This window comes from Salmo salar, chromosome ssa09 (genome assembly GCF_905237065.1).
Source record: "Salmo salar chromosome ssa09, Ssal_v3.1, whole genome shotgun sequence".
Classification (NCBI taxonomy): Eukaryota; Metazoa; Chordata; class Actinopteri; order Salmoniformes; family Salmonidae; genus Salmo; species Salmo salar.
The window spans coordinates 56,313,523-56,334,706 of record NC_059450.1 but is presented as its reverse complement, the minus strand read 5'-3'; the positions used below and the strand labels follow the sequence as shown (position 1 = coordinate 56,334,706).

General features: G+C 42.0%; 1 protein-coding gene across 5 annotated transcripts in view; it reads right to left on the bottom strand.

Moving 5' to 3' along the window:
• LOC106611507 (protein diaphanous homolog 2) overlaps window positions 1-21,184 on the bottom strand; it is a 687,763-nt gene that overhangs the window by 472,543 nt on the left and 194,036 nt on the right. For all 5 annotated transcript variants that reach the window (XM_014211777.2, XM_014211776.2, XM_014211774.2 and 2 more), the window contains 6 exons: window positions 19,731-19,839; window positions 16,597-16,707; window positions 14,519-14,631; window positions 10,111-10,227; window positions 1,804-1,922; window positions 639-703 (listed from right to left, as the gene is read on the bottom strand). In XM_014211777.2, the coding sequence (XP_014067252.1) occupies window positions 639-703; window positions 1,804-1,922; window positions 10,111-10,227; window positions 14,519-14,631; window positions 16,597-16,707; window positions 19,731-19,839 (634 nt within the window). The remainder of the gene's footprint in view (window positions 1-638; window positions 704-1,803; window positions 1,923-10,110; window positions 10,228-14,518; window positions 14,632-16,596; window positions 16,708-19,730; window positions 19,840-21,184) is intronic.

The following is a 21,184-nucleotide window of genomic DNA, read 5'->3' as shown; positions in this document are numbered from 1 at the left end:
TTGGTGGTGTACTGAAAAATATACAGTGTCAACTGATTAAATGTACTGTCTATCATTACATTGGAATAAAGTACATTTTTCCTTCCTTTGAAGATGAGTGTGGATGCTTAATAAAGTAGGCTACTCAAGTACTGCAACCCAGTTCTAAAGTATGTAAAAGCATCAGAAGTTATGCTATCACATTGGGCTGAGTGGATGAGAGGAGACTCCAATCTTCCCTAAACACTGTAGCTTTTATTTTAAAACATAATTCATAAAACACATCTCAGAGAGTTTGATGAACTATTTCCTCTCCGATGTTTTCTTTGATGCACAAAATTACCTAAAGTAATAAGTTAATACATGAGAAAACGGATTCTTTGAAGGCCCCTATTGCAATGACATGTCAATAAAGGGTTCTGAACAGTGTCTGTACATATTGTAACTCACACCCCATCGCGGACACAAACAAGTTTATGTTGGAGCATCGGCATTGATCCTTGCAAAACTGAGACAGATCATGTACTTCTGTTGCCAGCTATTGATCAGGGCCCAGAAATCAATAGCTTGTCTGGGAGCTCTAGGTGGAAAAACTTTTCTGATGGGAGTGTGGTGGTGGCATACCAATGGCAGTGAGAGGTTGATGCATTATACTTCACCTTTTTGGAGAACTCAGCAGCCCTCAGATCGCTCTCGTCCACTTTGGCTTTATCCACGCACTGATCTGTAAGACAAAAGGAGCCGACAGCAGTGACGACAGTAAGCAACCATGAAGTGACTCTGATTCTCTCAATTATACTGTACATTGTTAACATCCTATTTAAGACTCCAAATCAAACGTAAAGTGAATATTACAACAGAGAGAGAGAGAGAGAGAGAGAGAGAGAGAGAGAGAGAGAGAGAGAGAGAGAGAGAGAGAAAGGAAATAGAGGGAATGAGTGAAGAACCTGTCATCTCCTTCTTTTCCACATATCCCCTGGGGAATTTGTATTCTATTCGGCAGGTTTGCTGACCTTCATTTAAAAAAAACAAGCCCCGATACATTTGTTTTCAACTCATTAAAGCACAGCTATAGAAAAAAAGTTTGAAAATCTAACATTAATATGTTTTTCATGGATGGGTTTAGAAACTTTTAATGAGCCTTTGTTGGCAAGTCACAGAACTGTTAGTGACAATAACAGAAAAAAAAGAAAGGAGATCTCAGTTATTTCATGATATTGTCTCTATTTGAAGACAATGAATGATTGCATATCTAATTTAGGGAAAATAGACATTGTTTCCTCTATGATTCCTCGAAAGCTGCTGATGAATGTCTTCAGCAGAGTGAAAACCTTGTGAAATCTCCATGCGCTTATGATGAGACATGATGTGCCACAGTCACACCTAACAGAAAACGCATTATGTATGCATAATCAGACTACCTTATCTTATATATGTCAAGCAGCTGCAGGTGTTTCTGGGTAGGATCTCGGGGGAGGGGATGGGGAAAGATAATAATAGAATGGCAACGGAATATAGCGACATCCCCCACTGTGTCCGCAGAAAAATATGTCTGAGGATGATTTAGACAGATTTGAAGACAAAATATAATTTATACTGAATCACAAGACTAGCATAAAAAAAAAGATAGTGATTTAAACTCTAATTTTCTTATTTTCTTTCTGTCTGTACAATATGTAGGTGAGGGCGACCTAGGATGCAAAACCAGAAACCAAAAACTGTTTAAAATGTGTTTATAATGACATCAATATATAATGGTTACCTACTGGGTGCAAATTCACCCTTCTTAATGTCAGAGGAAACACAGAGATCTGGCAGACCTACCGATGAGGTGGGTGAAGTCTACGTCCAATCTCTCCCTGTATCCGAAGTCTGGGTCCATCCCACTGCGATGGAGGACCACCTGAGACACACATTCCTCTATCACCTTGTAGTACTGGGGCCTGAGAGAGCAGGGAGCCAAGCACAACACAGTTAGCATACACACCAAGAACAGGAGAATGACAAACTTACACAGCCTTAATTCTCCACAAACTATCCCCTTAGTCAACCTAGAGGTCACAGAATGCCAGATCGAAAAAGTTTCACAGTTGAAAAAAAAATATTGAATTAAATTTGATCACTTGCTTTGCACAGATCTTGAAATCACTAAATTCATCTCGGTGGTGTGGAACACATAGAGGTTTGGCTCGCGTCCATTCAAGGTGACAAACGGGGAGTGCGGCCAGCCGTCACGATGCCCGCTCGCCTAATTTGCAATCATCTTTGCCAATTAAGGGCGCCCATAAACCAAAAATGCTAATCTAATCAGTGTAATGTGTCTAATTAAAAGCACAATGGCATGGAAAACATGTCTGCGTGTTTTGGGAGGGTGACATAGCGAGAGGGTATCGTCTGAGTCAGCCGGGGCTCATGTTCACACCACACAGGTTGGCGTGTGACCTTTCCCCAGTTATATTATCAACTTTAATTGCGAGTGACATTTAGCAAATACAATGTCTACTTAAGCTGAGCCCCGTAGTGGCAAATAATTAGGTTCCAAGCATGACCTTGAATGGTGCTAGCAGAAATGCAATTTTCCCACCAGAAATGTCTCATCTCCTCTCCCCCCGAGCACACGGAGACTGCATTTTAATGATTAGGGATCGTTTCCGAGGAACTGTCGCCCAGCTCAAAAATCCACACTCGAGGTACATGGATAATTTATCACTTGCTCCCGGTCAATGCTAGTTAAATCCGGGATTCACAAAATGAATGTGGATCTTTCCAGGTTACGAGAAGTTGTTGCCAGTCATGTCACACTTACTTTATGATGCCTATGCCAACTTATTTGATTAGGATTACTTCCTCAGGGCAGTATGGAACTGCATGGAAAGCAATGATCGGTGTGAAACAAAAAATATGTGAATGTAGAAGTATAACCTACACTCCAGATAGTTGTAACTTCATTGGACAACTATCTGGAGTTTGCTTAATTGAAGTGATGTTGACTGAGTGACAGCCGGTGAACTACGGTACACTGTTTTAAAAAAATTTGCAATCCATGCATATGATAATTACTACCATAGACTATGTGGGGCAGTTTCTCAGATAAATTAAGCCTAGTTTTGGACTAAAAAGCAGTGTCAATGGAGAACTGGAACTGCTCATATACACACACACAGAGACAGAAAGAGACAGAGAGAGAGAAAGAATCATCTTGTACTGTGGCTATGTGAGAAGCCTCATAATCACACTGTGGGTGAGGAGGTTAGGCACAGCTGCCAGCCGGTCCTCATGTACCCTAATATGTTTTCCTCCCACACCAGAAAGATCTGAGGGACGCCTATATTAGGAGCGCCAGCAATCTGTGGACGGCAGATTTGCTGTGCTCTAATTTCCTCTTGGCTTCTGTCGTCGGACGCCATGCTTCTCACTGATACTCAGGGTGAGTGGTGGGGAAGCTCAGAAGGCTGATATCATAACATGGCTATGATGCAGATAAGAAAATCAAAGCTTGTTTCAAAGTCCTGCTCTTTTTCTACTTCTTTTGGAAAGAAGAGCGGGGGTAAGGGCATTGATGTGGCTCAAATAGACAAATTCCTCTGAGCGGAGGCCTCTTTGTGAACTAAATAGGCTGGATTTGTTGGGATGCATTTAATTTCAGAGCGATCACTTCAAAAAACAAAAGTGCAGAGCTCTGAATATGAATGGGGAAACACGTGCGAGTGCATATTGACAAACAATTTACATGATTGAATTTCTGCTTATACTATATGCATTATATGTGGGGCTTTATTTGTGATGACAAGGAGCAAATGGTGGTTCCCTCTAAAATGTGGGCAGTCCTTATCATAACGTAAACAGATATTAGAAGAACCAAAACAAGTCAAACCAGATTTCCATTAAGCACAACATTTTTGTAAGCATGAAATGGCAAATGTTTTGTTCCAACGACTGGATTCGCCCACTCGTGATGATAACGAGCGAGCACACGTCGCCCCTGTGTGGCTTAGCGCTAACCCGGCTTACGACTGTCACCGATGTAGACCACATTATTATCTCAATAAGCTGCCCTATTTTCCCGGCATCGCCCGCTCCTCCCTGCCACCACCACTGAGATAACTGGGGAAGGGAAGCAGCGAGCGAGTGACCCAGAACTGTCAAGCCCTACCAGAGGCTGGACAGGGCAGGGCACCAGAAGCCAACATACAGTGCCTTCAGAAAGTATTCACACCCCACATTTTGTTGTGTTACAGCATGGTTTTAAAATTGATTCAATTGAGATTTTGTGTCACTGATCTACACACAGTACCCCATAATGTCAAAGTAGAATTATGTTTTAGAAATGAAAAACTGAAATGTCTTGAGACAAAAAGTATTCAACCCTTTTGTTATGGTAAGCCTAAATAGCTTTGGGAGTAAAAATGTCACATAATACAAGTCACATACTAAGTTGCATGGACTCTGTTTGCAATAATAGTGATTAACATGATTTTTGAATGACTACTTCATCTCTGTACCCCACACATACAATTATCTGTAAGGTCACTGCCCTCAGTCGGGCAGTGAAGTTCAAGCACAGATTCAACCACAAAGACCAGGGAGCTTTTCCAATGGTTCGCAAAGAAGGACACCCATTGGTAGATGGGTAACACAATGAAGCATGGTGTGGTTATTAATTACACTTTGGATGGTGTATCAATACACCCAGTCACTACAAAGATACAGGCGCCAACATAGATTACAATTGCCAGAGAGGAAGGAAGTCGGAAGCAAACCTTTCAGGCATTTCACAATGAGGCCAATGGTTTTAAACAATGCCTGTGATAGGAGCAATGTTCCCTCAAATTTCAGGTCTGCGGAGCGGAAACTTAAAAAAACAAAAACATTCAGGGCTTGAAATGAACCTGTTTATCCACTTGTCCTTCAGACAAGGTGACTGAAAATGTTGTTGTGCTGTTCGATGCAAGAAACCACTTTACAAAATAAAATGCATTATTATTCCCATACATTTATTACAGAGAATCAGACAAATTATGCTACCATCTGCATCTCTTGGCTACTTAGCTTATTCAAGCCTGTCTCAAAATACAACACTCCCCTTTAAAGATAAAAAAAGCTCTTTACCTTACTAGCTTTTCAAATGCACACGTTTTCTGCTCTTGTAGGCAGCAATCACTCCCCTATTGCTGACTACAAATGATCTTTAACAGGGCTAATAACTTACTAACTAGCAAATGATATGAACTAAATGTGCACACGTGCCTACATACAGCTCTCGCTTTGATCTCAAAACAAGGGCATCTACTCAAAACCGCTCATGCTGTAAACAGTCCAGTTCAAAGTAAATGGCACAGATCCATATATAGCAATGGTCTATGTGCCTATAGGGCTACTGCAGCTCAGATTTGTTTATGACGCACCGGTCAGTCTGTGTAGAGTACGGGCTGGGTCGTGCAAAATATCTTGCAAAGTTTGTTTTTCATACTAAGTCTTGTATACTTCGTTTTGTTTCGGTATGTTGCATTGAATCGATCACAGTTGCCACAGTAAAGGGAAATGTTGATAGTGTTAACTAACAGGGAAAACTCTAGAAAGTTGAATGAAGTTCAATCTCGTGCTTCTCTCTGTGGGCTGATATTTATTCTACAAGGCAGTCTCGGGGATACTGCGCGCCCGTGCACAGTTTAGAGGGAACATTGGATAGGAGATAACTGAGGATGGAGCAACAACATTGTAGTTACTCCACAATACTAACATAAATTACAGAGTGAAAAGAAGGAAGCCAGAAAAAAAATATTCCAAAACATGCATCCTGTTTTCAATAAGGCACTAAAGTAATACTGCAAAAGAATGTGGCAAATAAATGAACTTTTTGTCCTGAATACAAAGTGTTATGTTTAGGGCCGTAATCGCTGCCAAATGTGAGTCAAACATGTATTGATTGAGGGGGTTGAATTCTTATATAATCAAGATACATTAGAATTTTACTTTCCATAAATGACATAAAAAAATACAAAATAAAGACTTTCTTCCACTTTGACATAGTATTTTGTTTAGATCGTTGACAAAAAAAATTACCATTAAATCAATTGTTATCCAACTTTGTAACAACAACATGTGTAAAAAATCAAGAGGTGTTAATACTTTATGAAAGCACTGTAGGTCCCCAGCACCAGTCCTTCCATCTTTCACTCTGTCACCTTCCCCCTCTATTTGGCTTCTAGCACCAGCACAAGCTCCCCTCCCAACCCCCTGCTCCACAAGACCAGTGTAATCCCCATATCGCTCCTCTCCAAAAGAGGAGATTGCTCTATATTTACCAGGGGTTTGAATTGCTCCCATTTGTTAAGCATGGCACTCACAGATTAATTACTGAAAATAAAAAAATGAGCCACAAATTTTGCCCATTATTACTTTAAAAATTCTTCATGCTCTGTCAAATTGGTTTTTGATCATTGCTAGACAACCATTTTCAGGTCTTGCCATAGATTTAAGTAAAAACTGTAACTAGGCCACTCAGAAACATTCACTGTCTTCTTGATAAGGAACTTCCATGTAGATATCGCCTTGTGTTTTATGTTGTTGTCCTGCTGAAAGGTGAATTCATCTCCCAGTCTCTGGTGGAAAGCAGACTGAAGCAGGTTTTCCTCTAGGATGTTGCCAGTGCTTAGCTCCATTTAGTTTATTTTTTATCTTTAATTTTATCAGTCCTTTAATTTCCCCAGTCCTTAACAATTACAAGCATACCCATAACATGATGCAGCCCCCACTATGCTTGAAAATATGGAGAGTGGTACTCAGTAATGTGTTGTATTGGATTTGCCCCAAACATAACTTTTCGTCCTGAATCCAAAGTCTTCATTTCTTTGCCACATTTTTTGCAGTATAACTTTAGTGCCTTGTTGCAAACAGGATGCATGTTTTCAAATGCTTTTATTTAGGTTAGTATTGTGGAGTAACTACAATGTTGTTGATTCATCCTCAGTTTTCTCCCATCACAGCAAGTTAAACTCGGTAACTGTTTTAAACCATTGAGTCACCATTGGCCTCATGGTGAAATCTCTGAGCGGTTTCCGTCCTCTCCGGCAACTGAATTAGGAAGGACAACTGCATCTTTGTAGTGACTGGGTGTATTGATACACAATCCAAAGTGTAATTCATACCTTCACCATGCTCAAAGAGATATTCAATGTATGCATTTAAAATGTTTACCTATCTACCAATAGTTGTCTTCTTTGTGAGGTATTGGAAATCCTCCCAGGTCTTTGTGGTTGAATCTGCATTTGTAATTCACTGCTTGACTGAGGGATCTTATAGATAATTGTATGTGTGGGGTACAGAGATGAGGTAATCACTCATGTTTAACAATATTATAGTACAGAGTGAGTCCATGTTTATTATGTGACCTGTTAAGCAACTTTTTCCTCCTGAACTTATTTAGGCTTGCCATAACAAAGGGGTTGAATACTTATTGACTCAAGACATTTAAACTTTCATTTTTAATTAATTTGTTACAAAAATTTAAAAACATAATTCCACTTTGACATTATGAGGTATTGTGTGTAGGTGTCACGTGTGCTCCCTCTCCGGCCTCTAGGCCACCAGGCTGCTCGTTGTGGCGCACACCTGTCACCATCGTTACACGCACCTGCGCGTCATCAGACTCATCTGGACTCCATCACTTCCCTGATTACCTTCCCTATATATGTCACTCCCTTGGTTCCTTCCCCAGGCGTTATTGTTTCTGTTTCATGTCTGTGCGTTGTTTGTGTTTTCTTGTTCTGTATTATGTTATGTTTATTTATTAAAACACTCACTCCCTGAACTTGCTTCCCGACTCTCAGCGCACTCGTTACAGTAGGCCAGTGACAGAAATCTCAATTAACAAAATTTTAAATTCAGGTTATAACACAGCAAAAAGGGGTTCTGAAGGCACTGTAACACCTTTGAAATCAAAGCCCCCGTTCTGCTGGAATATTGGCATAGGCATGTCTCTGTTGCATGTCCCTTTGATCAGGAAGCCATCCCATACACCTATGGACAAGTTTCGCTCCATCACCTGATTTGGCCTGACAGCGAGTGCGAGTGACGACGGTGGCCAACTCCCCCCGGATCCCAATAGCGATATATTCATCAAAACCAGAAATGATTTTACGGGATCCCTTTAATCTAAAATTAAAGACATACCATTTCCCAACCAGCCAATTTAATCTGGAACATAAAAAGATATGCAGGTTCAAAGTAGCCGAAAAAGGATATATTGATGATGAATTGAGGCCAAGCTGGATATAGAACCTTGAGTCAGACCGACCGACCGCACCTCGCAAAGCCCGATGATGTATGTGGAATTATATGTCTTTCTCATGAAGTAGGGAAGGAGAGAGAGCAGAGGGGAAAGTATTTTTAAAAGCTTATCTTTAATAAGCACATTCATTTTTTATGACCATTTGTAGTGATCCTATTGGAGAGCTGTGGCGTCAGTAGTGGGGAGAAGACACAGACAGGAGTGCTGAGGTGGACTTTGCTGTACTCGCTGCTTAATGTGTTTTCTATTTCTCACCTTCTCCAACAAGATGAGGAATGCATTATTCATACCAGCCGAGTGAGCAGCATCTTGTCTATGGTAAATTCTTATTCTCTCTCGTCTATCCTCTTTCCTTCTCACTTTTCTGTAAAATATTTTCATTCTGTGAAAAGTCTGACACAGCAGCAAATTGATCACTGTCATTGCCATCACAGACGCCGCCGCAGTCTGCATCCTTTTCCTGTGATTGACACATTTACACTGCCGAGGCAGGCTGCCATTTGAATAATTACCTAATCGTTCAAAACTACAGAATATTAGATCTCTTCTGATATGACCCTGGCACTTTGCACACAGTGGTTAGAGTCAGACAGAGAGAGAGACAGAGACAGAAGGAAAGAGAAAGAAACAGAGCGAGACAGATAGACACACAGAGAGAGAGTGAGAGATGCCTTGAGAGGACATGTGAATCTTTAATTAAAGGATTACATTTCTTTTGATCATCAATTGCACATAAGGTCCAATCGAAACTTGACTTCCGCTTTTAACCCAACCCCTCTGGATCGGAGAGGTGCGGGGGCTGCCAATTTGGACGCCCAAGGAGCTGTTGTTGTGGGGGGTTAACTGCCTTGCTCAAGGGCGGAACAACCTAATTTTGGGGGATTTGAACTGGCAACCTTTCGGTTACTGGCCTAACGATCTAACCGCTAGGTCATCTGCCAAGATAATGTTTAATGCTTACATGTCTTCTGACCTCTCAGTGCTACACCTTCACCACTAAGCACTTCTGAGTAAGTTACCTTCTTATTTATCATCACTCATCAATATTAGAATTAGAACTCCTAAAACCAGGTCTCAAGCATGGATTACACTTGAGGCCCATGCGATTTCCACAGAGTTGGGTATGGCTGCCTTTTCCTGTTACGCTCCTTGCCGATGGAATAGCCTGCAGACTAAACTTAAACTTGAGACTCTTGTCCCCCTTGCCCATCTTAAATATTTATTGGAGGATTTTTATTTTTGTATTGCTTGTTACTGTTTCGGGTAATGCAAGTTCTTGTGCTGTTAGGGGAATAACCTATGTGTAAATGTAATCTGTTGCTGAATTTGTTTGTGTTATCTGTGATCGTTTTGTTTGTCTTGTTTAGTTTTTTAATCATTGTACCTAAACTGTATGTGTAAACATGTATACGCAGGGCCCAGCTGTAAAAGAGACCTTGGTCTCAGTCTGTGTTCCTTGTTGAAATAAAGGTATAATAATAAAGTGCTAAGGATATAAAAGCATGCATGGGAAATGGTATATTGCAGGAAGTAGCTTTACATCTGAAAGGCTCGTAGCACACTGTAATCTACAGGAGTCAGTGGCGTGTTTTATTATCTGGCCTAACTCGAATATGGTGTCAAGGAGAGGACGTCTGAGGTTTCTGTGCTGATAATGCAGAACTAGCGCATCAGCTCTACAAAGTAAAGTATATCCCCTAAAGAGCTACATACAGTATAGAGTAGAAACTGTTTAATGTCAAAATGTTTGCCTTATGCCTTTCTCAAGACCAGTCTTGTGGAAATGCAGTCTCCTGTGAAAACAGTGAAAAGAGACATGGGTGTTTGTGGGCAGAAGTCACCTGATGTAGTAGTCATTCCTGATGAGCAGGAGGTGCTGTAGGATGGACAGGAAGTAGGTCTCCGATCCAGTGTCTTTCACCATGTTGGACAGGAGATGGTACACCTCACCCATATCAGTGAGAAGGGGATTAAGGTATATAACGGCATGGCCTTTTTTCTTGTACAGTATGAGTGAAAATGTACTAGGGATAATGCAGAATTTTTTTTAAGAAAAAATATACAGCAGTACAATCTATGTGCCCTTTCTAACCAGTTCCATTATTAGCTTTCACTATCTCTCCTCATAGCAATCTAATAATACAGTGACAGTGCATTCTAAAATACATCAGAATAATTTCGATAGATCCTCGATTCACAGTGTTTGTTTTACAATTTCTCCCCTCAATCAAGTACTCAGACAGGCGTCATTGTGTACAAGCAAACACTGCGACAACTCCTCACATCCGTTTTCCCATCGGGGAGCTGCAGAAGAGTAAACAGCTAACATGAGGAGGGGAATTGGCAATAAAGAATGGTCCCTGTGGTCTACCTGTCACTTGACACCTTTCAAGGAGGAGGAAATTAATCACATGAAAACTCCGTCGGGTTTGAATATTTTAAGGGAGAATCATGAAAAGGGGATCAGTCACTGTGGAAAATATTGCTGAAATTCAAGTCTTCACGATTGTGCCTTGTCTTGTCCATCGAAGAGAAAAGATGTGTTCTTAAACTTGCAAAAGGTATTGATTATGTGTCGGACAACTCGGCTCCCCAAGGAGTGTGAGCGATGGCTTTTGATGTCTAAAATAGTTGTTGAATCAGATAAGAAATCATTGTCTGTTGGGTTTTTTTCGTCAGAAAAGTGGTGTCTTTTTTTTATTTTTATTATGTCCGTTTCTCTGAGTTGAATTGCTGGCTATTTGTTTTCCAAAAAGAACAGGAACTGTCAGAGGCTGCGAAATGGAGCACTTGGCACATCTCACAGTTGATTTGTATGGAATTGAAACCATAGGAAGCAACGTTCAAATCAAGACAAAAGTGACTTTACAAATAATATCCAAGTGGGATTTCAGAATAATATCACGATCAAATTACTATCTATTGTATATCATTTGTGTTTATGAGAAATATTCACATGGGATTTTAATCTATAGCGAGATTTCATTTGATCTTGTTTGAACTACAACAACAAAAAACAGTCCCAAAACTGTAAAAAAAAAATGTGAGAAATAAATAGCCTGAGGGGGTTATGCATAACTGTTTGGTTGAGAAAGGATCCTCCCGTGGATATTCATCGTTTGAAAAGCATGTAAAAAAAACGAAACAAATAGCCCTATTTGAAATATGTGCACACATGCAGAAAACAAGGAAATAGAGTAAGGTGGGAAGTGCAGTGTTAAACTGAGAAGGATGAAAAATCAATAGCCATCATAATATGTAATGTACGTTTTAACAATGTCTGCTGAAATATTTGCGTGCTGACTGTGGCGTGATACACTGTATGGCTTAAAACACTTTCACAGTCAGTGGCTCTGCGTTCATTCACATTTGTCTGTGGTCAGCAAGCAGTAAATAAACCTATCTGATTTGTGTAATTTTTTTGCCCAGAGGGCTTAAAAGGAGGGACCAAGGACCTGCCTTCCTCAGATTATGGGAGAGGACATGGTTGGACTAGCTTCGTTTCGGGGTTTTTAGAATAGGCCATGTCAAAGTTGGGTGGCTCCGTCAAAGTTGTGTAAAGCAAATTATATCACTCGGATGGAAAAACTGTTAAACTCATTGTCTCAAAATATTTAAATGACAATCGAGCATTGATCGCCTCTGAAAAGTTAACTTTAGCATGAATGAGCATCACCTGACAATCAGTGCAAAGACATGGCACGCAAAATGACAGAACACCGCATCATTCTCTCCAACTGCACTCACTATTTCATACACCACATGATCCGGCCACCGCAATCAGTGCAAATCAATCCTTTTTAACACTGTTTGACATTTTCCTATTCACTTCCGCCACAATTGTAATTAAAACGGTTCTCCCATACCAAATTCGGCGAGCGCAGGAGATGGGAATACAGACTTCTCTGAAGTATTGTTTTCCACTCCTGTATTAGCCTGGATGAAGTCGATGAGAATTACCAAGCCGGTGAGATGCAATTATAGGCTCACCACACTGGTATTTGAGGGGGGTGGGGAGTACTGTAAGTATGGAAGAAGCCCGGACTTGGAAAGCGTCCAAGCAGCTACATCTATCTGTAAGCAGCAGACATGAACAAAGCTCTACCTACAGAACAATGCAAATCCAAAAGCACACACTTCTCTTTTTCTCCCTCGCTCTCTTTCTCTTGCTACATTTGACTTCTACTCGTGTTGTGGAGCTGGGGATCATGAATAAAAATGAGCAGCAGTGGAGGTGCGATGTGGACCAGTCAGTGGTAGGGTCAATCAATCACTATTCCACAGCATCATTAATATTCATTAGTGGCCCGGAGTCACCCCCTCAGCACCCGGACCTGGGCCGGACACAGAGGACATGCGTCTCTCTGTGTTAATATTTATGAGGCAGGCAGGGAAAACAAGCTACAGAGGAGGCAGCCGGGAATGTGTGTTTGTGTGTGTGCATGTTTGTGTGTGTCAGAGAGTAGAGCTAGCATGCACATCATGAAGACTATTCACAGATCAATACCACATTGTCCTTGGAAACAAACATTGGGCCTGATAATTTGTGAACCTGCTCAAGCACATCATTAATCCAGGTGCAGTGTCCGTTTTTACCCCTTCCCTCGCTCTCTCTCTCTCTTTCTCTCCCTCTCGGAGCGTCAATAGTAACTGTCACTCAGCACAGCACTCAGTGGCGGATATTCGAGCACTGTGGGATTTGGGGAGACAAAGGTTGGCAGAGAGAACATCTGTATAACAGTATCTGGCCCTGCACTGTCTACCTATCATGTCAGTGTTTCACACATCCAAATGCCCTTAGAGATAATCCTTGAATTATTAGGCACCTAGCCAAATATGCTTTAAAACAAGTCTCAAACTCGGGACCCAATTAGGGCTCACTTTTAACCACTCATAAAGTTTCCAGTTGAGCGGACCTAGAGGGACGACTTGGAGAAACCAACTTGTCATATCTAACTAAACGTGTACCAGCCAAAGCAACGGCACTAAAACATTTATCCGCTGTACCATAACAAAACTTAAAACATACCCTCGTAAAACTGACCATCCTACAGATCCTCGACTTTGGCGATGTCATTTACAAAATAGCCTCCAATACCCTACTCAATAAACTGGATGCAGTCTATCACGGTGCCATCCGTTTTGTCACCAAAGCCCCATATACTACCCACCACTGCGACCTGTACGCTCTCGTTGGCTGGCCCTCGCTTCATACTCGTCGCCAAACCCACTGGCTCCAGGTCATCTACAAGACCCTGCTAGGTAAAGTCCCCCCTTATCTCCGCTCACTGGTCACCATAGCAGCACCCACCTGTAGCACGCGCTCCAGCAGGTATATCTCTCTGGTCACCCCCAAAGCCAATTCCTCCTTTGGCCGTCTCTCCTTCCAGTTCTCTGCTGCCAATGACAGGAACGAACTACAAAAATCTCTGAAATTGGAAACACTTATCTCCCTCACTAGCTTTAAGCACCAGCTGTCAGAGCAGCTCACAGATCACTGCACCTGTACATAGCCCATCTATAATTTAGCCCATACAACTACCTCTTCCCCTACTGTATTTATTTATTTATTTTGCTCCATTGCACCCCATTATTTCTACTTTTCACTTTCTTCCACTACAAATCTACCATTCCAGTGTTTTACTTGCTATATTGTATTTACTTCGCCACCATGGCCTTTTTTGCCTTTACCTCCCTTATCTCACCTCATTTGCTCACATTGTATATAGACTTATTTTTCTACTGTATTATTGACTGTATGTTTGTTTTACTCCATGTGTAACTCTGTGTTGTTGTATGTGTCGAACTGCTTTGCTTTATCTTGGCCAGGTCGCAATTGTAAATGAGAACTTGTTCTCAACTTGCCTACCTGGTTAAATAAAAAAAATTAAATGTGGTAGCTATAAAATAAACAGAATTTGTTCTGTAGACAAAACAACTGGTAGTGATTGACAGCCGCCTTCTGTGTCTTGCATCATCTAGGTAAGATCTAGACGTCCGAGAGATGAGGAATGGCGATGAGAGGGGGAGAAGAACAGAGGCAAGAAAAGGCGAGAATAGATTGTTTACCTGGTTAACCAGGTAAGAGATAGGTCAGGGAGATTGCACTATAGATCCTCAAATTCTTCTCTAATGAACCCGACCATGCCTGCTTTAGACCTGTAAGCCTGGTATGGCCGACACAATACACTCATTTCCAGCAGCCCTTTTCCATGGCCGGTGCAGTGGCGCAGGCGGACAAAAGGATATTCCATCTCAGCACGGATGTCATCAAGGCGATGGGAGAGCTCAATGGAGTCCTCCTCCTTGTTCTCGTTGAACACCTTCAGTTGGATGTCCAGCTCCTCTGTCTCTTTCATCTCCTGTAATTCAGAGACATGAATAGACTGTGGTATTAGACAGCAAAGGACTCAATACCTCATTATTGATTGTTCCAACGCAACGGAAAATGTTGGGCTGTGTTGTATTGTAATGTGATTTAATGAGAGAGACAACAGAGCATTGGATGCATATACAGTACCGTACAGATTCATTAATTTATATGCAGTGTTATCAGTACTACATAAACCTACATAACTCAACTAGATTGTACTAGCCTATAATGGTTCTAGGGGTGTGAATGTTTAAACATTAAAATTATTAAACAAAATTGGGATCCTTAACGTTAAGAAAAATCCCAATTTTACGTAGCAGAAAGTAAACAGCATAGAGGGTCAATTTCCGCAACAGCACAAGGCTCAACTTCTCCTCTGTTTTGGTGCCCTGGCTGCCATGAAGAGAACCCGTGCACATGCGCAGATACTGTGTGTGACTGAAGTGTTGCATCGCGCTCATCTCATTATCCTAGCGTATTCATATCGTTGATGATATGTCACAGCATTCCATTGCAAGATACAGCTTTTGATTGCCCGATAGATAGGCCTAGGGCACGGTTCTGCCTATACTGTGCCCCTCACTTCTCTCTCTGTCCCTCACTAGCTTGCTATTAAAGATGCAAGTGTTTCCCTAACTGGTTCCATTAACGGAGACCATTGAATCTAGGATTCAGGCTTCTGAGTGGCGCAGCGGTCTAACGCACTGCATCTCAGTGTTAGAGGCGTCACTACAGACTCTGGTTCGATTACAGGCTGTATGACAACCGGCCGTGATTGGGAGTCCTATAGAGTGGCGCACAATTGGCACAGCGTCGTCCAGGTTAGGGTTTGGCCAGGGTAGGCCGTCATTGTAAATAATAATTTGTTTTTAACGGACTTGCCTAGTTAAATAAAGGTTTAACAAAATAAAAATGTATAAAATAAAATACCCATCACCCCCCTTCCCTGCCAGCCTGGTATACCTGAATCACCCAGCTCTCCACACCTGCCCATTCCACAAGGGGCTTTAACGGTGCACTTTACAACTTTCCTATGAATCATCAGAGTTGGAGTTTACCGATGACACCATGCCAAATGTAACCCAATTTCTGCATCTATCAATCACCTCACTTCTCTTTGGGCATGCCATCTGTCTTCGGAAACGACAGTTCAGAGAGGGAAGCAGCACGCAATGCCACAGAAATAAGGGGACTCAAGGACTGTGGGCCAATAGCAATACCCCTGTACTTCATCATGGACCTGGTTAATTTTTGTTTTCCTCTTGGTCACTTGACTATTTATTGGCTCCACAACATAATTCACAATTAGTGGGCCCTGCGTCAGTTTAAATGCTTGCATTAAAGCTTCAAATGCGGCATTAATGAATTATTGTAAAGGAAACTCCATCATATCGGGGGGCAGAAAGGAAAATAATTGAACTAATGACAGCAATATTCAAGCGGAGCAGTCAGGATTCAGGATGACTTATTAACAAGTGGCAAATTCCCCTCTGCAAATTAGGTCATGGGTGATGAGTGGATGCTTATTTGTCTTAACCAAGTGCAAGGATCTGACTGCTGATTGATGATGCCCAGAGCGAGCTGTGATCAGTGAGGTGGTGCCACGCGGTGAGGTGAGCTACAACGCTCCAATATAATAATGGGAGCAATATACATACAGTATACAAATGCATAAAGGGATGTGCATTTGCTACTTCCTGTAATGGCCCAGAAAAATCAGGGGTGTCAAACATACGACATGCAAGGGAGTCCAATCCAGCCCACGGGAGGATAGAGTACATTCTTTTTGGGGGGGGGACGAACTCAATATACTTTAAAATGACTAAAACCAAATCGAAACAGTGTATAAATGATAATGCACCTACATTCATACAGTTTCTTCACAATGCCTAGCTCGCTATTTTCTGCAAATTGTGACGACAAGGAAATCTAACCAACTTTCAGGGTGGCTCACCGGTAGGATCTTTTTGAGGCCACAGCGGAGGAACTCATTGCGCAGATGTATCCTGAAGTCCAGATCGTCCGGAGAGGTGACCAGGGCGTTGATCAGCTGCATGCAGGCCACCTGTTGTTCAGCACACAAATACCAGAGAGACCGTTAGAGAGAACACATTTATGGCATTCATTCTACTGAACATTAAATGATATGGTGATAGGGTGATTTATCATGCTTGACCTCTGTGTACGGTATCAATCTATTTTATGATGTAGCAGGCACTGTTGAGTTACAAGACCTATGTGTGAAAAAACATATGTTTATACATTTTCCCAGAGATGAAAGGAAAGAGGAGAGCAAAGAGATGAGAGGGAAGAGGAGAGATAGGCCATAGTGTGAGTATGGTGTAGAGGGAGCAAAAAGGAAGTAGAGGGTAAGAGGAAGTCGAAAAGAGAAGAAATCCGGGGAGTTCGCTGACCAGATATGCATTTGTAATTGATTTATTGGATTAGGGAAGAGACGAGGGATGGAGGGATGGGAGAAAGAGGGCAAAGGGAAAACGCTGATGGGCCTTAACGGACTATAAGGCGGCTCTGGGGAGCAGCGCTGGGAGAAGACAGAGTGCTCCTCCGACAGGCGAATTTATCAGGAGCTGAAGGATCTCCGTGAACGACATGTGAAAAGTAGTCTTTAGAAAACCTCTATCGGCACGTTTGTGTTGGCCCGCATTTTTTATTAACGGTCCATTGTGAATGCTGTCCCTGGGCTGTTTTTCACACCGATTCCTCCTGTAAGTGTTTTCCTGGAGAGACTCATACAGACACACACATGCGCACATGTGCACACACGCGTGCACACACAGACACCCACATATTCTAGCCCAATTAATGCCCTCGGAGGACATGGCTAGTGAGAATTCAGCTGGCGATGGGGAATAAGAGCCATCTGGAATGAACAGCATTGGTTTGTTTTTGGTGTGTTTTTCCCCCTTCTATAGCCGGGGGACAGAGGGATCGAACAGGTTTGTATTAATCCAGTGGAGTGAGGGCACACAGTGTTATGGTTTATGGGAATGTGTCGGTGCTAATGGGGACTCTTTATACAGACATACGTGCCAGGCCTGCCGCGCCCCGGGAAAGCAGTGTGCTTAAAAGGATACTTTGGGATACTAATTTTGGCAATGAGGCTCTTTGTCTATTTCCCCAGAGTCCCCAGAGTCCGATTAACTCGTAGATACCATTTTTATGTCTCTGTGTCATTTTGCGAGTCAATGGTAACTAGCATTAGTGCAATGACTGGATATGGATATACTATAGTTAGCATTGGCTCACAAAACTACCTCCAACTTCCTTCATACTGGACACAGAGACATAAAAATGGTATCTACGAGTTAATCTGACTCCGGGGAAGTAGATAAAGAGCCTCATTGCCAAAACCCCGAAGTATCCCTTTAAGAAGAACTCCAAGGCTGTTTTGTGCTGCTGGTGGTGTGGAAGGGGATGTGACAGTGGCTTTGAGAGCATGCCAATGGAGCCAAGCAGCAACATAGCAGACCTCTAAATGATCCAATAGGGCCTCCAGAGCCTTGGACCAAGAACTGGGCATCCAAGCCTGAAGTCTACCCACCAGGGACACTAGACTAGAAGCCTTGCTGAAACTATCTTCACTCTCATCAATTTACTTCCATCTTTAGCCTTTCAAAAGCAAGAGAGATATTCCGAGAGTTATTTTGTCTGGATGAGTAGCTAGGTCCATACTTCTCTTCCTCTACATGTAGATTTGTCCTCCTATCATACGAAGCAGACAAACCTCAACAATGTTTGTTGTGTGGAATTGGTTCAGGGAGGGTTATTGTGGTGCTTGTTTCCGGGGTTGGCGACAACGCAAGGGGGAAGCTCAGGTGTCATGTGAACCGAGCTTACAGTAGGAGATTTCTGTCAGTGTAATTAAAAGTGGGACTGCTGGGATGGTTTAAAGTTGGGATGCAGGCTGGCTTTCTCTCTACAGTGGAGTGAGCAAAGCTCGAACCATCGGCAAAACCCATTTTAATCACATTAACAAAGTCAGGATCCACAGCACCATCGGAAGGTTTTTAAAAAGTATTCTAATTTCTTTTAACCTTCTGCATCAGCAAGGTAGTTTAATTTACTTCACAATTAGCGGTGATTCTTTTCATTCGCTGCAGTTTTGGGATTGAGGAAAACAATCAAAGGGCTTTCTACCTCCCTTCCCTTCCCTTCCTTTACCCCCCCCCCTTCCCTCCTTCCCATAGATACACCACTCTGCACATTACAAATTATTTCACAAATTATTAAATACACGGTTTGCAGTGATTTGTTCCTCAAAATATTTGGAGTGCAGCAAAGTGCCAGAGAAAGAAAAGTAAAATACAGAAGAAAAGACAGATGTATTGCTGTATGGCAGCCCTTTTCCTCTGGGTCCTCAGAGACCCACCTCGACAACACTGAGAAAAAGCGGAAAAATATTTATTACAAGGATGAGAAAAAACATCTCAGAAAGTCAACATGTCTCTTCTGGTCTCGTGTTATTTTTCGGAGTCCATTTTCAGAGTAGGGCTTCTCTAGTGAAGCAGATTATGATTATTAGGGCAGGAGAGAGAACCTTCAATGCATTTTAATAGCCCACGGTCGACTCCGTGTCAAACACCGGCTCCAAGCCGAGAGGCCATTTTTGTGAATGACACTGACTAGAGCCGAGTTCTGTCCATTGCACATGACATGGCAGACTTGGGTGATTTATTGTATTACTGTATTATGTGCATATATGTGAGTTTTAAAAAGGTGTTTCTTTCCACAACTTGCCTCAAAGGTCAACAAGTTAAGATCATGGATAAAACTTGGAAGAGTTGCTAAACCTGTTTGTGAATTAATATCTATGAATGCAGAATAATGTTGTAAGACTCGAATCCAAGCAGACTAGCATTAAAAGAATACAGGCATTACAACATGTGATACTCTGTAAATGGCAGGTTGAACAAGTGTGAATTGAAGTGGATATTTATGAGATGGGTTCTAAGGGAAAGATGTGGAGAAAGGGGTGCATGAATCAATGTGTGCACGTGTGTGTGTGTGTGTGTGTGTGTTTATGTTATATGAGTGTGTCTGTATCCAACAGGCTTTGTATACACTGACCTGGAGCTGTTGGGCTTCGTGATTCTCCAGTCCCTCCACTATCGGAGCGAATCTCTCCTTGTTATTCCTCTCTGCTGCAATTGTCATGGCAGCCAGAATCTTATCCAGGCTGAGAGAAAGCAAACAGACAAAAAAGTCAACAAGCGCCTTTATCGCCCCACCGACAGGACATTTAAGATAAGATCATTTTCACCTCATCCGCATATATCATCTCATCTCTTCCCATGTCTTTGTCAGGGGCATTCTGTGGGGACCCAAGACAAATGTTTGTCTTTGATGGCAACACTGTGCATTGTATTTAACCAATTTAGCCACTACAGTTCATTGCTCTGGTGATGCTCATACAACGCCTGTGTAGCTGATATCATCCACAGTAAAAGCTATTCATAATAAAATGTAGTTGATGCCAGGGCAGGAGCAATTTATTTCAGGGAAAAGAGTACAGAACTAACGTATACAAACACCTATTGTTGTGAAAGCAAATTAGACCGTTTACAAGCGCTCACGGCACCTTTGCTGAATAATGATTTGGTCAATTTCAGACGAAGGCATCACACTAAAGAAATATCTTGCTATGTGCCTGCACACAAACGGGGGCTGCAACACAAGTAGTTGAAGTCAGTTTAAATAGCCACTTCAGTAAACGGCAAAGAAAAGTTATTTAGCTGGCGTCACTTTATCACACCATCAGATCAGACATGGGGGCCTCTCTCATCGGGGTTGTAAATGCTAGGTTTGCTGTCGTGCCTTTATCTCCTATACACAGGAGAAGCACAACAAAGACTAGGCGAGAGAGAGAGAGAGCTGTGTGGAAGCTTTTGTTTCGTTTTTTTCTCAGCTCATTCTTTTTTTTCTGTTTCTCGCCTCTTTGCCATCCAGGATGGGCTGAAGCGTTCGTGGGTCCCCAGGGAGGAATGATGTCTCATGACCCAGCCATGCCTGTGATCTTCCCCCTTGCTCAAAAAAAGTATTGCAGAGGAGCAAGGAGAGGAAAGATATGGGGAGAACCTACACAGGGTGCTCCCTGTCTACCCACCGAGTACCACCCAACCCAGTGACGGCATGGGAGGAGGATGGAGGTCTGTTGACAAAAACGAGTCATTTATAGGTTATATTAGACTGATGTGTGTTATGTGAGTTTGCCTCCATCCAAATCTTTGCACTGGGAAGGGGAAACCTAGAAATCCTAGAAATAATATTAGTGACCTATAACCATTATGTGAAGTATATGTGTGGAATAAATGTGACATATACAGTACGAGTCAAAAGTTTGGACACACCTACTCACTCAAGGGTTTTTTCTTTATTTTGACTATGTTCTACTTTGTAGAATAATAGTGAAGACATCAAAACTATGAAATAATACATATGGAATCATGTAGTAACCAAAAAAGTGTTAAACAAATCAAAATATCAGTTATATTTTAGATTCTTCAAAGTAGCCTCCCTTTTCC